We start from the raw sequence: 17,822 nt of genomic DNA on the forward strand, positions 1-17,822 counted from the left end.
TGAAGAGAGATTCTCTATTCTCTAGAAGAGAGAGAACCCGACAGCAGACTTGCAAACATCCTCCTGACATAATGCAAGCCATGAAGATCAGACTTCCTGCCTTTTTTCATCATATAATTTCTACAAGTTATCTCAGGAATGGAACAGCCTAGGCTTTTCTGTACATCTCCTGGTGACAACTCCAGATATGCATGTGAAAGAGGAACTGTCATGTGGCAAAAACCAAGAGGCCTCCTTGGGCTCTTCTCCATGCCAGAAAGGCAGTAGAGCTTGATGGAAAGAGGGTGGTTTTCCCCCATGAGCTTGACTTCAAACTCAGCTATATACTAGCGTGTGTCCTTAAGCACTATTGATTTCCTGTATTGTTTATGATGCAAATTACTTCAATTCCCTTTGCCTCAGTTTCCGCATTCATAAAATGCTCCTCTCCCTGTCCATCTGCCCTTATCGAGTCTGTCCGACAACTTTTCTCCAGCCCCACTGCTATCACTTTAGTCCACATCAATGTCACCTTTTCACCCTGCAACAGCCTCTAAAGGGCCCCCTGTTTCCACTCCTGCTCCCTATAGCCTGCTAGAACCGCCCAATTATTTCTATGTCAGTTGGAATAAAGTCTCATCCTGATCTTGGCCTCCCAAGGACTTAAATGATCTGGGTTTGCCAACACTTACCCTGGACCCTGGGCTTCCCAGGTGGCACTGGTGGTGAACAACCCACCTGCCAATGAAGGAGACATAAAAGCCTCAACTTCAATCCCTGGGTCGAGAAGATCCACTGGAGGAGGGCATGGCAACCTACTTCAGTATTCTTGCCTGGACAATCCCCATGGACAGAGGAGCCTGGCTGGCTACAGTTCATACGGTGGTGAAGAGCAGGACAGACACTGAAGCGACTTAGCATGCATGAACCTTAGACACTATCTCCCCTGTGCTCCAGAAACTCTGGCTTCATTTGTTTTTATGCTGCACAAGCTCTTCCCTGCAGGGTCTTTGCCTTTGGTCTACTTTCTGTCTGGAAGCCGCGATCTTAGCTCAAAAATTCCCTCCCCTCCAACTCCCTCCCACCCCCCAGCTAAAGCAGCCACCTGTGGCTGCCTAACCCAGCACCCTAGCTTAATTCTCTGTCTGGCCTTCATCACTAGATGGTATTTCTCTGGTTCTTTTGGCTATTTATCTTTCTGCTTCCCACACCAGAAAGTAAACTCCACAGGAACAGAACGAACTGTCTTTCTGGTTCTCCCAGCCCATCCTGGAGAGGTAGGAGAGTGCCTGAAGGCAGGTGGGAGGTGTCCAAACCTAATTGTTTGATGAATGGAAAATGAATCCGTGTGAGCCGGAGCGGCTGAAGTGGGTGTGTGTGTCAGTGTGGACGCATGAGTGTGTGTGTGTGAGTGCACACACACACACGCTCGCTGGAGAGGCCAAACTAGCATGGATCGCAGTGATTCTGACTCCTTTCTTCTAGGAGGACAAATTGTGGGCTCCCCACCCGCAACTGGGATGACGGTGGGTGGGGTCCCAGCCGGGCCGGGCGAGACTAGCGACGCCCAGAGCGCACCACCGTCCCGCCCCCCGAGCACAGGGGCCCTGAGCTGGCCGACGTGGCGGCGGCGCTGCAGGCGGACAGGCGGGGAGGGAGGGACGGAGGCGGGCCTGAAAGTTTGTCCGGCTGCGGCTGCCGAGGCGGGGACTCGGCTGGGGCGATGCACACCCAGTCCCCCAGCGCTCCCGGCTCTCCTCGGGAGCCCTGGTCGCCATGGGTAAGTCGCGATCTGTGCTGCGGGCAGAGGGGTGCTTTGGCCGGGAAGCCCCGAAACCCCATCCTTGCGCGCGCGCACCCTCTGCCCGCCGCTGCCGTGCCCAGACCAGATACCGCCCACTCGGGTGGCCGCCGGGACAGCAGGCCTTGGCTGGGGGCTGGGAAGGGACTTGGGCCCACTTCCTTCCACGATCCTTTCTGCCCAGAAAAAAAAGTTACCTGAGAGGGCTCCTTAACTTGATACCAGAAGCTTATTCCGGGGTCCTACCCTCTCCTGACCGCTTGAAGCCTTGCAGTGTCCCACGAATGAGTGAAATTGCTCCTATTCTGCAGACGAAGAGGCTCCGAAAGGAGCAAACTCATTCATGGATTCGCTGAGCACTTCTCTCCAGGCACTGCTCTAGGCTTGGGATGCTGCTCTACACAAAACAGACAAAAACCTCTGCTGTCAGATGCCTAATAGACGCGAGATAGAGAAAAGTGGGGCGGGGGTGTGGGGGTCGGTGGATGATTAGGAAACTTCTTTGTTGCTCCGGGGGACTAAGGTTTGTGTTTTTCTCTCTGGATTCAGAAGCCTCAAAAGGTCAATCATTGATCCATCTACTACCTGGCAGACATTGATTTGGGGGTTGGGGCTTAGTGGACTTGTATGTAGATTTGGGGGTCAGAAAGATGAGTGGGGAGGGGGGTGGGGGGTGGGGTGGTTCCAGCCCTCATTCTCCCATTTCCCAGGTGCATCCTGATCTAGGACAGGGTAGTTAACTTCTCTGACCTAAATTTCCGCATCTCCAAAACAGTCACCAGGAAACACCCCCCCACAGGGAATGTGAATGACATGAGAATATGAACTTAAATACTCCAGATACCACTTGCACATGGTAAATGATCCGTTAACATGAGATTTTTTTTTTTTTTTTAATCATACCCAACATCGGAACTCTGGAATCAGACTACTCAAGTTCAGAATCTGCTCCATGACTTGATAAACTCTCACCCTAGGCAAATGTCTTGGGAAATAGATGGGGAAACAGTGGAAATAGTGTCAGACTTTATTTTTGGGGGGCTCCAAAATCACTGCAGATGGTGATTGCAGCCATGAAATTAAAAGATGCTTACTCCTTGGAAGAAAAGTTATGACCAACCTAGATAGCATATTGAAAAGCAGAGACATTACTTTGCCAACAAAGGTCCATCTAGTCAAGGCTATGGTTTTTCCAGTGGTCATGTATGGATGCAAGAGTTGGACTGTGAAGAAAGCTGAGCCCTGAAGAATTGATGCTTTTGAACTGTGGTGCTGGAGAAGACTCTTGAGAGTCCCTTGGACTGCAAGGAGATCCAAGCAGTCCATTCTAAAGGAGATCAGCCCTGGGTGTTCTTTGGAAGTAATGATGCTAAAGCTGAAACTCCAGTACTTTGGCCACCTCATGCGAAGAGTTGACTCATTGGAAAAGACTCTGATGTTGGGAGGGATTGGGGGCAGGAGGAAAAGGGGACGACAGAGGATGAGATGGCTGGATGGCATCACCGACTTGATGGACGTGAGTCTGAGTGAACTCCGGGAGATGGTGATGGACAGGGAGGCCTGGTGTGCTGCGATTCATGGGGTCGCAAAGAGTTGGACACGACTGAACAACTGAACTGAGGCAAATGTCTTTACTTCTCTGTGCCTCAGTTGCTTCATCTGTAAAATGGGAAAGGCACCAGTGTCTAACACAGGGTTAATGCAGGAAGTAAGGCAGCTGCTACAGGTATGGCTTCTGGGAAAGGAGGTGAGCTGGCTATAGTATCAACAACAGTCTCACTTATATCACCTGTCGTTGGGACTCTTGGAAGCCAGCAGTCTGGGTGAAGATATTTGCATGGGTCAGTCTCACCCCTGGTTTTTCCCTGGAGTTGCAAGGGAAGCCACAGCAGGTCTCTGGCCAGGGAGGGGTCCAGTTCATTGTGCCTCTGGGTGAGATGCTGTCTAGTGTCACCCACTGAAGGCGCCCTGCGACTTGCGGCTGGTAACATGTGCAGCCATGACCTGGGGTTTTCCTCTCCACCTGCCCCTTGATTCTCTCCCCTGGGAAGCTCTGCTTTCAAGAACTGAGGGACTTCATCCAGCGTGAGCCAGTTTCACATACTATAGTTAGACAGACAATCCATAGAAAGGGAGTTGTTTAGTCGCTCAGTCTTGACTGACTCTTTTGAGACCCCGTGGACGGTAGCCCACCAGGCTCCTCTGTCCATGGGATTTCCCAGGCAAGCATACCGGAGTGTGTTGTCATTTTCTCCCCCAGGGGATGACCTGGGGATCGAACCCAGGTCTCTTGTACCTCCTCCATTGCAGACAGATTGTTTACCTGCTGAACCATCTACTGCCTAAACTCAGGCGGTGCTGTCATAATTTGGAGGCCAGGATTTACTCCACTTCCCGTCCATGGCCATTTCCAGACCCTGAATCCACCAAGATGCTCAAGAGCCCAAATCCTTTCTGTCTGGGTCCCCTCTGTCCTGAATTCACTCATTCATTCAATCATGTGTTTGCTCAACCAGTATTTACTGAGTGTCTACTGTATGCCAGGAACTGTCCCCAGCGTCAGGAGACAACTGAGAATGCACAAAGAACTCCTGCCCCTTTAGGGCTGACATTCTGGTTGTTGAGCCCCCCAAATATGTAAAATGTATAGTTATTTCAGATGATGACAAGTACCACGGAGGAAAACAAGCAGGAAAGTGGAATATGCAGTATTGGATGCCATGGGAGCTTGCAGTTTTAAGCAGAGCACCAGGGAAGCCTCATGAAAAGGTGATGCTTGAGCAGGACCAGCGGGAAGCAGGGCTGGGGTTGCTGAAATGGAGGGAAAGGGCTTTCCCAGCAGAGGTGAGACCTGGTAAAAAGCTTTGACTTGAGATGGGCGTGGAGTGAGGAGGAACCGCAGGGAGGCTGGTGTGGCAGGAGCTCCGTGAGAGGGGGCAGGTCCTGTAGGGCCTTGAAGGTCACTGTCAGGACTTCGGCTTTTTTCACAGCGAAAGAGGAGCCGTGGAGGGCTTTGGGCAGAATGATGTGGCCTGACTTGGGCTATCATAGGATCTCTCTGGCTGCTCTAGAGCATTAAACTAACTTCAAACGTATCTGACACAGTCCTTGGAATGGGATGTGGAGTTACTGCCCTGGATCCTGACTCAATCTTTCATTCATTCAGTAGAAGCTTTAATTGGCCCATCTATGGCAACCCACTCCAGTACTCTTGCCTGGTAAATTCCGTGGACTGAGGAGCCTAGCTGCAAAGAGTCGGACACGACTGAGTGACTTCACTCACTCACTCAGGTTTCAGAGTGGGGCTGGAGCCTAGAGACACAGACACTCATCATGTCCCATTTAACAAGGAAAACACATCAATTTCACAATTACCTGGTGTGAGCAAATGCAAAAGAAAGCATAATTGGCTGGAAGTGAAAAATATGACTTGGAAAGTTGAGGAAGATGAACAGGAATTAGAGTTTCTGTCAAACTAGCTTAACCAGGAAAAAAAAAAAAAGGTACTTATTTATTGGTCCCAGAAAAATTCACAGCTTCAGGCATGGTCGGATCTAGGAGCTCGGGCAGTGTAGTCAGGATTCCCTGCTAGGGAAAGATGACCCTCAGCTGCTCCAAGCGGTAAACTACCAGCTCAGACCCCAAATAAGCAACCACCCTGGGCTGGACTGTCTCTCACTGGCTTAGGGTCAGCCACATGGCATTCACCACTGCCCAAGGCCAGAGAACCTGCTAGGTAGTCAGATCTGGATCATGGACACTATGTGAGCTAGGTGATGGGGGCTGGAGGTAGGGAGGTCAAGTCTGCCCAGATCCAGAGATTGAGAGATGAAGACAGGAGAGGCGAAGGCAGCTCCCCACAGAGCATGGGGTACTGAGGCCAAATCACAGATGTGTATTGCCAGAGCCCCTCAGGGAGGTGAACTGGGACTGAGCAGGATGAGTGAGCATGTGGGGAAGAGAGGTCGGGAAGAGAGGGACCAGGTCGTGTAGAGGGCAGGGCAGCATGAAACGCTATGATGTGTGCTGGAAACAAGTGTTTGCAGGGTGTGTCGGAGGGGTGGGAGTAGGGGTGGAGAGGAGAGGTGGCCAAGGAGGTGGGCTGGGGCCACCAGCTTGTGCAGGGACTGGGAGGTCATGCTAATGAGTTAAGACTTAATAGAGCAGGTGGTGGGAGCCTTAGAAAGCTTAAATACATGGGTTTGGGAGTCAGATGGGACAGCGTTTGAGTCCTGATCCTGTTGCTTGCCAGCTGTGAGAACACTTTGTTTCTCACAGAACATTTAGAATCTGAGCCTTAGTTTCCCCATCTGTCAAATGGGGGTAATGGGAGCAGTACCACCTCGAGTTGTCACCAAGGTGACTTGAGAGAAGGCACCTGGAGTCTTTGCAGAGATCTTCCTTTATTGCTGTTCTGCTCTTACCACTGAGACCTGAGTCTGTCCTTCAGCATTTTCCGGTGGAACCTGTGGACAGTTAGCTTTGCCCCTGGGGCCTTTGGCTGGGTTCCCATTCACCTCCAGAAGAACCCAGGACATGGCAGAAAAGTTCTGTGTTTGCATGGGATTGCCTCACATAGCCTGGATGAACCTTCCCTTCTGGCAGTGAACTCTAGAAACTGAGGGAGGTGGGGCAGAAGGGGGTGACAAGGGGCAGGACCTGGGCAGCATGGTCCCCCCACAGGGTGTTGGTTGATGGTCATGAAGAGGAAGGACTAGGCCAGCCAGGGAATGGTAGGGGGTTGATTCCTGGGGGGCAGAGGTGATGGGGAGAAAAATGAGCTGGGTGGGGGGAGGTGATTCCTCCACCCATGAAAGTCCTCTCCCCACCCCTGCACAAAAATTGCCTAACATAGATGGGGTGAGGCAGAAGTGAGAAAACAGTGAAATTTTATTCTGCCAAGGTTTTATACTGGAGTGCCTAAGGGTACAGATTGTGGAACCAGACTGCCAGGCTTTGAATCTCAACAAGCTACTTACCATTAACGCTCTTCATCTTAGACAAGTCATTTCGTGTCTCTGATAATCAGTTTGTATGTGCCTGCTTAGCTGCTCAGCGGTGTCCTACTCTTTGTGACCCTGTGGACTGTAGCCCGCCAGGCTCTTCCGTCCATGGGGATTCTCCAGGCAAGAAGACTGCAGTGGGTTGCCATTCACTGCTCCAGGGGACCTTCCCAATCAAACCCAGGTCTCCTGCGTCTCCCACACTGGCAGGCGGATTTTTTACCATTAGCACCACCTGAGAAGCACGGGGATCAGTGTACTCCTTCATAAATAACACAAAAGCCCACCTCATAAAGTTGTCGTGAGAATTAAATGAGCTAGTCCGCTAAAAGGGCTCAAAGCAGTGCCTGGTCCAGAGCAAATACTCCATAAATCTGACTACAATGTTATAAATGTTCTTGTCAGGTCCAGGGTAGGGGGTGGGTGAGACAGATATGTCTGGACTACTCTAGATGCTTCCAGAAATATTTGTTTAAATATGTGAGTTAAAAATTAAGAGCCACCTGTTTAGCTGCTCTGCCAGTACAGTAGCTGCTGGCCACATGTGGCTATTTTTACACTTAATTAAAATTAAATAAGATTAAAACAGCAGTTCCTCAGTTACACTGGCCACATTTTAAGAGTTTGATTTTTTTAGAAAAGGCGCCTAGAATCCACTGAAAGGGAAGTTCGTCAATGTCCTCCTGATCTGGCCCCTACCTACATCTCCTACCTCATCACCTATTACTCTCAGCCACTCCGGCCTCCTTGCTCAATAGGCAGTGATTAAAAGCCTGAACTCTTTAGTCACATCCACTTTGCCACTTACTTGCTGTGTGAGCATGAAAAAGTTTCTTCACCTCTCTGTGCCTTGGAGGATGGTGCTAATAATGGTAGATGTTAAGGTTGTTGTAAGAATTAAATGAGTAAATACATGTAAAGCCCTTAAAACAGAGCCTAGTACTTAGTACCGTAGGAGTATTAGCTATTCATAGTTATTTTTCAAACATGCCCCAAACTGTCCAGTTTCAGAGCCTTTGTTTCTGCTACTCTCTTGTCTAGAATGTTCTTCTCCCATACTTGACATGGCTTTCACCCTCACTTCGTCTGCTCAAGTTTTCCCTCTTCAGAGATACCTCAGCTGGCTGGCTGCCCTATTTAAAACAGAACCCCTCCATCACTCTCAGCTCCCTTTCAGCTCAGCCCAGTCGCTCAGTCATGTCTGACTCCTTGCGACCGCATGGTCTGCAGCACACCAGGCTTCCCTGTTCATCACCAACTCCCGGAGCTTGCTCAAACTCATGTCCATTGTGTTGGTGATGCCATCCAACCATCTCTTCCTCTGTTGTCCCCTTCTCCCCCTGACTTCAGTCTTTCCTGGCATTACCTGCTGTTGTTTTTTTTTTTTTTAATGAGACCTATCACCTATTCATTTATTATCTGCCTTTTTCTACTAGAATGTTGGGTCCTTGAAAACACCGCTGTATTGCCAGCCCCAAGAACACAGCCTAGTGTGCTGTAGATGCCAGATAATTTTTTGAATGATTGGATGGATGAGTGAATGGATCGGTGTGTGTGTGTGTATCTGGGTAAATAGTGAATAGACTACAGTGATGGGTGGATGAATATATTTTCGGATAGATGGATCAATAAATGGATGGGTGTTTGGGTGAATTAAGGGGTGGAATGTGAAGTCAAGTGGGCCTTAGAAAGCATCACTATGAACAAAGCTAGTGGAGGTGATGGAATTCCAGTAGAGCTATTTCAAATCCTGAAAGATGATGCTGTGAAAGTGCTGCACTCAATATGCCAACAAATTTGGAAAACTCAGCAGTAGTCACAGGACTGGAAAAGGTCAGTTTTCATTCTAATCCCAAAGAAAGGCAAAGCAAAAGAGTGTTCAAACTACCGCACAATTGCACTCATCTCACATGCTAGTAAAGTAATGCTCAAAATTCTCCAAGCCAGGCTTCAGCAATACGTGAACCATGAACTTCCTGATGTTCAAGGTGGTTTTAGAAAAGGCAGAGGAACCAGAGATCAAATTGCCAACATCCGCTGGATCACGGAAAAAGCAAGAGAGTTCCAGAAAAACATCTATTTCTGCTTTATTGACTATGCCAAAGCCTTTGACTGTGTGGATCACAATAAACTGCGGAAAATTTTGAAAGAGGTGGGAATACCAGACCACCTGACCTGCCTCTTGAGAAACCTGTATGCAGGCCAGGAAGCAACAGTTAGAATTGGACATGGAACAACAGACTGGTTCCAAATAGGAAAAGGAGTATGTCAAGGCTATATATTGTCACCCTGCTTGTTTAACTTATATGCAGAGTACATCATGAGAAACGCTGGACTGGAAGAAACAGAAGCTGGAATTAAGATTGTTGCGAGAAATATCAATAACCTCAGATATGCAGATGACTCCACCCTTATGGCAGAAAGTGAAGAGGAACTAAAAAGCCTCTGGATGAAAGTAAAAGAGGAGAGTGAAAAAGTTGGCTTAAAGCTCAACATTCAGAAAACAAAAATCATGGCATCCAGTCCCATCACTCCATGGGAAATAGATGGAGAAATAGTGGAAACAGTGTCAGTCTTTATTTTTGGGGGCTCCAAAATCACTGCAGATGGTGACTGCAGCCATGAAATTAAAAGACGCTTACTCCTTGGAAGAAAAGTTATGACCAACCTAGATAGTATATTCAAAAGCAGAGTTTGCCGACTAAGGTCCATTTGGTCAAGGCTATGGTTTTTCTAGTAGTCATATACAGATGTGAAAGTTGGACCGTGAAGAAGGCTGAGCATTGAAGAATTGATGCTTTTGAATTGTGGTGTTGGAGAAGACTCTTGAGAGTCCCTTGGACTGCAAGGAGATCCAAGCAGTCCATTCTGAAGGAGATCAACCCTGGGATTTCTTTGGAAGGAATGATGCTAAAGCTGAAACTCCAGTATTTTGGCCACCTCATGCGAAGAGTTGACTCACTGGAAAAGACTTTGATGCTGGGAGGGATTGGGGGCAGGAGGAGAAGGGGACGACCGAGGATGAGATGGCTGGATGGCATCACGGACTCAATGGACGTGAGTCTGAGTGAACTCCGGGAGTTGGTGATGGGCAGGGAGGCTTGGCGTGCTGCGATTCATGGGGTCGCAAAGAGTCAGACACGACTGAGAGACTGAACTGAACTGAATGGGCCAATGAATGGAAGAATATGTGGTGGATGAAATAGGTGGATGGATGGAGGAGTGGATGATGAAGGGATGGGTAAATTGATCAATAACTGGATGAACAGATGGAGTGGATGGATGGATGGGTAGATGGATGGAAGGAAGGATGGAGGGAGAGATGGATGAAGAAAGAAGTGGGTGAAGGGATGGATGAAGGAAGGATGGATGAAGGATGAAGGAAGAAGTGGACTCATGCGTATGCGCATGTGTGGGTATATGGACAGAATAGATGGATACATAGAGGGATACACAGACAGATGAGTGAATAGATGGAGAGATGGAGGGCTGGACAGATGGATAGGGACAGACGGATGGATGGTTGGATGCTCTGGCATGGAAACATTCTGCATCCGCCCTGTCACTTTTGTTTTTCAGGCCGACCTTCACTCCTCCTGCCCCTGTGTGCCTCGGTGTCCTTGCTGGGTGGCCTGACCTTTGGCTATGAACTGGCAGTCATATCGGGGGCCCTGCTGCCGCTGCAGCTTGATTTCGGGCTGAGCTGCTCACAGCAGGAGCTCCTGGTGGGCAGCCTGCTCGTGGGGGCTCTCCTGGCCTCCCTGGTGGGGGGCTGCCTCATCGACCACTATGGCCGGAAGCAAGCCATCCTCGGGAGCAACTTGGTGCTGTTGGCAGGCAGCCTGAGCCTGGGCCTGGCCAGCTCCCTGGCCTGGCTCCTCCTGGGCCGCTCGGTGGCTGGCTTTGCCATCTCCCTCTCCTCCATGGCCTGCTGCATCCACGTGTCCGAGCTGGCGGGCCCACGGCAGCGGGGAGTGTTGGTGGCCCTCTACGAGGCAGGCATCACCGTGGGCGTCCTGCTCTCCTACGCACTCAACTACGCGCTGGCCGGCGCCCCCGGGGGATGGAGGCACATGTTTGGCTGGGCCGCTGCGCCCGCTCTCCTGCAGTCTCTCAGCCTCCTCTTCCTCCCCGCTGGTACAGTCGGGGCTGCAGGCCATAAGGACCTCATCCCGCTGCAGGGAGGCGAAGCCACGAAACTGGACCCGGGGAGGCCGAGATACACCTTTGTGGACCTCTTCAGGGCCCGGGATAACATGCGGGGCCGGACGATCGTGGGGCTGGGGCTTGTGCTTTTCCAGCAGCTGACCGGGCAGCCCAACGTGCTCGCCTATGCCTCCACCATCTTCCAGTCGGTCGGCTTCCGGGGAGGCTCCTCTGCTGTGCTGGCCTCCGTGGGGCTCGGGGCGGTGAAAGTGGCGGCCACCCTGATGGCCATGGGGCTGGTGGAGCGAGCCGGCCGCAGGGCGCTGCTGCTCGCCGGCTGTGCCCTCATGGCCCTGTCAGTCAGCGGCCTCGGCCTCGTCAGCTTTGCTGTGCCCCTGCACTCAGGCCCAGCTTGCCTGGCCATGCCCAACGCCACCAGACTGTCGGGGCTCCCTGGAGACTCCAGCCTGCCCAGGGGCTTGGCTCCACCGCTGCTGCCCACGACGGACCAGAGCCCCAGGCCGCCAGTCTTGTCAGCCTCTGAGAAGACCAGGCCTCCTCCTGGAGCCGAGGACCCTACAGCGCTAAGCCTCACTCCCCCTGCAGGCCTTTCTCCCGCCCCCGAGCACGCCCTGCTGCACTGGACCGCGCTGGTCTGCATGATGGTCTTTGTGAGCGCCTTCTCCATTGGCTTTGGACCCGGTAAGTGGGAATCTTCTGCAGGTAACTTGGAAGCCTTCTGCCCCTCCTAGCGGAAAGCCTGGGGACTGAACCTGTCAGGGACTCAGAGGGACCAGAGGTGGCTGGACCGTGAGAATGATGAGCTCAGACTCCAGGGCTCCTTGCTTCCTTGAAGCTACTTCTTCCAAGCGCAGGAGCCTAATTTGTGTCTGTCATGTTTTCTTCCTTATAAAGACCCCAAATCTTTTAAGCTTCATAAAGTCAGAATGTGCCCCTGGATAGCTCACTCAGAAGGGTTGACTGGAAAGGAATTTAATAAATAGGGTGACCAACCATCCCAGTTTGCCTAGGACACTGAAAGTCTGGGGTCCCAGGAGACCAACGGGTCGCTGGTCCTTCTAAAGGGAATCTTATGGCCACGTGGGTGAAACAGCAGGGAGAAATGAGTGTCAGGGGCCTGACCCTGCACTGAGTCCCATTGTTGGGGGACTGCCTGCTGCACTGTGGGTTCCAGGCCCTGGGTCCTGGCTACTAGGCATCCTCTCTGCCCTCCTGTCCTAGTGACCTGGCTTGTCCTCAGTGAGATTTACCCGGTGGAGATCCGAGGGAGGGCCTTTGCCTTCTGCAACAGCTTCAACTGGGCCGCCAACCTCTTCATCAGCCTCTCGTTCCTTGACCTCATCGGTGAGTCCTCAGACCTAATTCCCTGGCCCAAGATCCAGAAACAACTGCCTCCAAACAGAGCCCAGGCTTCCATATCATCTGGGTATAAGTGACAGAAAATCCCATGCAAACCAGTTGATGAGCAAAAGGTAATGTTTTTGTCTTAAGTCATGAGAAGAGGAGGGTAGTAGCTGTCTTTAACCATGACTGATCCAGAAGCTTCAACAAAACTGTGGGCCCGCCTTCATAACTCTCTTGGCTCTGCCTTCCATGCTGTGAGCTTCATTCTGGGGTAGACCCACTGCGTGGCTACAAAGATGACCACAAGTGGGGTTCTTCATCTTGGCAGCCCCCCGGGGAGGAGAGCCTGTCTTTTCCAATGGCTCTCACTCAAGTCCTGGGACTGACTCTCATTGGCCCAGCAAGATCATGTGCCCATCACTGAACCATCACTGGAAGGCTGCAGTATTCTGACGCCCAGGCCTTGGGCCACATACACAGTCTGAACAGCATGGGGTGTTAGATACCCCACTGCATGGACTGAGAGTTGGGGGAGGGTTCCCCAAAGGAAAACTGAGGCGCTAGTGAAAGAATGAGAGGGGCAGAGAGACAAGGACAACAGGAGATACGACCTGCGAAGTTTCTACTTCATTCCAGGCCCCGTTGGTTGGCAGCAGGGGGTGGGGGTGGGGAGAATTGGCTTTATTGACAACCTGGGAGTTGAGGCTGAAGGGGGGATAGAGCTAAAGCATCCAGTTCTCCTCGGTCCAGGAAGCCATCCCTGATTGGTGGTGGGGGGATGAGTTTGTTCTCAAACCCAGAGTTTGTTCTCCAGGTAGGGAGTACAGAGATTGGGAGCCCTGAGTGTGGGCCTTTGCTCTCTGCCCGCATCAAGACAAGTCCATTCTCCCCTAGTAACTGAAAGTTTCCACTCTACAGCAGAGGACTTTCCATTGAGTGACATCTTCTCTTCCTACCTAGCATTCAGACCCAGTCTGAATGAGAATTATATGGGCCCAGAACACCAGTGGGGGTGTCTGAGATACAGAGGATACTCATGACTCAAGGCCAGAGGTCATCGGGGCCCAGATGTGGGGGGGCACTCCTCCCTCAAGGCAAGTTCTGAGAATTTAGTTATTTTCCCACTTCCTGCAGCCAAGGGTTTCCCCTTCAAAGGAGGAGCCCTTGGGGGCTGTGGAAAATACTGGTGGACGAACCTGTCCACAGTGCCTGTCTCCCACATCCAGTCTTTGGGAATTTACATTTCTCACTAGTGCCTCAGTTTTCAAGCATCCCTTTTATGTGGAATGAATGAGAGAGAAGAGAGGAAGGAAGGGAGAGAGAGGAGGAAGGAAGCAAGGGGAAGAAGGGCTTCTTAGAATTGTTTCATAGCCTATCATCCTCACCTCACAGACTGGGAAATACATCCTTCCCAAGTCTAGCCAGGTAATCAGAAGACTAGAACTCAGTCCTCCTCGCAGCCCAACACTCTCTGCTGGTATAAGGACTGAGTGGAGGTCAAGCTTCCCAGGTGGCTCAGAGATAAAGAATCCGCCTGCCGACACAGGAGACACAGACTCAGTCCCAGATGTTTTGTGGATTTGGGTCCTGGCCCTTTCCCTGCCTCTGGGACAACTAGTCCCACTCTTGCTTTATGGTACTTTTATCTGACAGTGTATTGGTCATTCTGCAAATTTACCGTCTGGAGAATCTGTTCAGGGTAAACTGATTTTCAGTGTTTCCCCTGGAACACTGGTCAACCAGCTGGCCCAGGCTAAGCTCCGCCCACATTCCACCCTATTGTTCCCAGGTGCCATTGGCTTGTCCTGGACCTTCCTGCTCTATGGGCTGACTGCTGTCTTCGGCCTGGGCTTCATCTATTTATTTGTCCCAGAAACAAAAGGCCAGTCGTTGGCAGACATAGACCAGCAATTCCAGAAGAAATGGTAAGGTGGTCAGGGCTGGCCAAGGGGGAAGAGTGACCTCAGACCGGCTTCGGGATTTAGTCCTTACACTTGGCCTTTGCAGAAGAGTGTTTTCCTTCTCTTCTTATTGTTCTTACTGCCTGGACACAATCACTTCTGTCCTATCTTTGTATACGAGCTCTTCTCCTTGAGTGGGATGGGAAAAACGGGACTAGAAGGCGGTGATGTGGGAGAGGCTGGTTGGGCATGATGTCACTTCCCAGCAGGAGTGACAGGAGCTAGGCTTTGTATTTAGGAGGGTCAGCCTGGCTGTGATGGGGAGATCTGGCTGTAGAGGGCACAGGTGGACCCAGGAAGACCAGGCGGAACAGCTGGGCCGTTCAAAAGATGGAAAGGTACATTAAGGCAGAAAGCAGGAAGGGTCAGGTAGGAGTGGGGTGGGGATGGGATGGGGACCCCAGGCATGGTCCACTCCCATCACCCCCAGGGAAGGCCGCCAGGCCCTGCCAACCTCTGACCCCACTGCTCTCTGCACTGCAGGTTCCCCCTGAGCTTTGGCCACAGGCAGAGCTCGGCTGGCATCCAGTACAGTCGTATCGAGGTCTCTGCAGCCTCCTGAGGGGGTCCATCTGGAAGGTGCTGGAACCATGGCTTTAACAGACAGTCTTCAGCTTCCTGCTTGCCTGGGCCCCAGAACACAAATGCTAGATGGTCCTTCAAGACTCGCCCCTGCCCCAGAAGAGGTCTGTTTTGCTGGGGGAAAAGGGATGAAAGTCTGAGAGCTGCAGTCTTCATTTTGAGTCTCAGGCTCAGAGGGTTCCTGAGGCGCTGCCTTCCTGCCTCAGTTTCCCCACTGACTCCGCACATCGCTGCAGTAATGACATGATGAGAGCATCTCACGGTCACTCTGCTGCTTCGTGGGCTTTCTCAAAGAATCTCAAAGGTACCACCCTGGCAGGAAGTCACTCCTGGAATCGCCCCTAAATCCAGCAAAGGATACTTTATTATCTGCTCTCTTTCTCCATCTGGCTGGGACTTTTGGGGGGGAACACTTGCTTTTTGGTACTCAGATCTCATTTTGTTCAACCCCTCCAATTCCCTTGCCCAGAACACTTGTCATTCACCAGCGACTCAGGTGGTTGGTAGGAGGCTCGAGTTCTAGCCCTGACTGTAGGTGTTCTCGCTGTCTGACCGTGGGCCTCAGCTTCCCTTGTGTGTACGACGGGAGATCTGAACCAGGTGGTTCTTAAGATCTCTTCAGAAGCCAATGAGTCAGAATTTTAAATGCTGGCAATACCACAGATAATCAGCATGGGCCCTGCTTTCAAGTTGCTAGTCATCCCTTTAGGGGAGATAAGTTTTAATTAGGGGAAAGGTGAAGAATTCCAGAGTTGTGTGCCCTGAAATCCAAGGGCCATCACAGTGCAGGTTATGCGCTCCAAGAGCAGTGTCCAGGATGGCACGGGAGGACTTTGCAGAAAGGGGATAGGTCTGAAAGCTAACAAACCCGGCTATCAGTGTGGCCTCCACCTCTTGGCAGCTACTGACCTTGAGCAAGTAACGACTCCCTCAAGCCTCAGTTTCCACGTCTGTAGAATGGAGTTGACTTTCCCCCTAAGGGTGTATTTAACCTCTGTCTCCCATCAGGAGTGTCTTCAACTAGTCCCATTCAGCTGATGAGGGTGAATGGGGTTTCTCTTTACCCTCAATACCTAGGTCCCTACCTTTGGGACGTTGTAAAGGATCACCCCCCACTGCCCCAGGCCACAAGGGTTGAGTCAAATGGAGACAGAGCAAATAGCTCCACCCCACAGGACTCTGGCCCCTCCTGAGTCCTCCTCTCATTTCTAGAGACTTCCTTTAGAGCACTGGAGCTGGCTTGTGCTGGCTTGTGAAAGCTGATTGTTAAATTTTCAGACTCTTGCAAGATCACTATTAAACACAGTTGCTAAAAAATTAAATTATTTAAATGTACTTAAATAAATTATCTTAAAAACCAAGGTAATGTATACTCTAAGCTCATCACTTCCTCATTTTACTGCATTTTGCTTTTGTCTGTGCTCTTAAGGTGATTTACAGCTACTGTATCACAAGAGGAGCATGGGGAAGGGGCACTGCCCACCCCTGGCTGATTCTGCATTCGTGATGTGTTGGTCACCTGAAACATCCACGGGGAGTGTCTTTACATCAGAGAGACTGAGGAACAGGACAGATCAGGGCTTGATGTATTGTTTTGTTGCTTTTCCAGTCTCAACAATGTGATCGATAAAATGTTAATAATGTAAATTAAACTTGACAATTTGTTGTGTCTGTAGTCGATACATTGTGAATGGCACCAAAAAATGGAGGGATTATTATCCAGTTCAGCCAACAGGTGACTCATGTCACCAGTGAAGGAGTCTGGACACACATCTTCCTTGTTTTACTTCCATCTTACTTATGACCATGAGCAAAAATTTCAGCTAGCATTCGTATCACAAGGGCACACATGCTTCAGCGATGTGAGCGACTTCCTTACTGAGGTGCGTTGCTGTCAACCATTTCTTTACGGTCGGATTTTGTGAAATCATGGCTAAACTGCAGCGACAATTGGTTTTGGGATCCAGAGTTTGACAAGAAAATCAGTGAAAACATTTCTGAGAGAATTAGTTAGCTAGCTGGAGTTGACAATAAAGAGTATTTACAATGAAGTGTTTATTATTATTTGTAGATTTGTCAGGTTTGTGCAATAGTACATCCTTTATCCCAGTAAAGCACACATTTTTTTTTTCCCCCTAAAGAGCAATTATTACCAGTCCACTAGCAGCATTTACCCGGCCACCATTGCTTACAGCTGCTGTTTTGGATCCTTCAGACCTGATTTTCCCTGCAGCAGCCCCAACCTTCTTAGTTCTCCTTTCTCTGTCAGCCTAAGGGGATTCTTTTCCAGCCTTAGGGTGGGTTCTCCTCTGTTTTGATCAGGGTCATAAACTCATAGATCAGGCAGGGGATGTATTGCATGTGCGAAGGCCCAGAGGTAAGACTGAGATTCCTTCTTGGAGGAATGCGAAGGTGTGAGTGAGTGAAGGGCGGAGTGATGCAGAAGATGAGGAAGAGGTCAGCAGGGGTTAGATCATGAAGGCACTTCCAGAAAACAAGCATTTCCGACTTTCTTCTAAGTGTTCTGAGGAGCCACTGGAGAACTTTGACAATGGAATGGCATGATCAGACTTAATGGTATAAAATACCCTTTATGGGTGATGTTGGTGAATACAAAAAAAAAAAGAATGTCAGTTACAGAAATAGAAACCGTAAAGATACTATGGAAGTAATCCAGTCCCACTGGACTTGATTCTTTTGCAATACTGGCAACAACCGATGGCTTTGAACTTAAGGCCTCCTCTGTGTTGAAACGGGGGCTTAGCAAGTGAGAGAGGTGTTCATGACATGGCAGCACCATCCTAAGCTTGTGTCTGGATTGAAAGAACAGTGGTGTGATTCAACACATTTACATGTTTGTGAACCAACGAAAACCATTTCCAATGCCATGGGCACTATGCTTCCCAGTCTTTGGTTGATGTACTGCTAGAGTGAAATGATCAAGGAAGTCTTAAGCACCAAGAAAGAGAAAGGGTGCCTTCAGTT

General features: G+C 50.4%; 1 protein-coding gene across 1 annotated transcript; it reads left to right on the forward strand.

The window, feature by feature from the left end:
- The first annotated feature begins 1,657 nt into the window (after window positions 1-1,657).
- On the forward strand, window positions 1,658-16,888 carry SLC2A10 (solute carrier family 2 member 10). Its single transcript, XM_027977272.3, has 5 exons — window positions 1,658-1,759; window positions 10,363-11,631; window positions 12,172-12,294; window positions 14,084-14,219; window positions 14,739-16,888. The coding sequence occupies exons 1-5, from the start codon at window positions 1,756-1,758 to the stop codon at window positions 14,815-14,817; spliced, it is 1,611 nt and encodes a 536-aa protein (XP_027833073.2). The 5' UTR covers window positions 1,658-1,755; the 3' UTR covers window positions 14,818-16,888.
- Window positions 16,889-17,822: the final 934 nt, after the last annotated feature.

The sequence above is a fragment of the Ovis aries genome, chromosome 13, assembly GCF_016772045.2.
Source record: "Ovis aries strain OAR_USU_Benz2616 breed Rambouillet chromosome 13, ARS-UI_Ramb_v3.0, whole genome shotgun sequence".
In the NCBI taxonomy this organism is placed as follows: domain Eukaryota; kingdom Metazoa; phylum Chordata; class Mammalia; order Artiodactyla; family Bovidae; genus Ovis; species Ovis aries.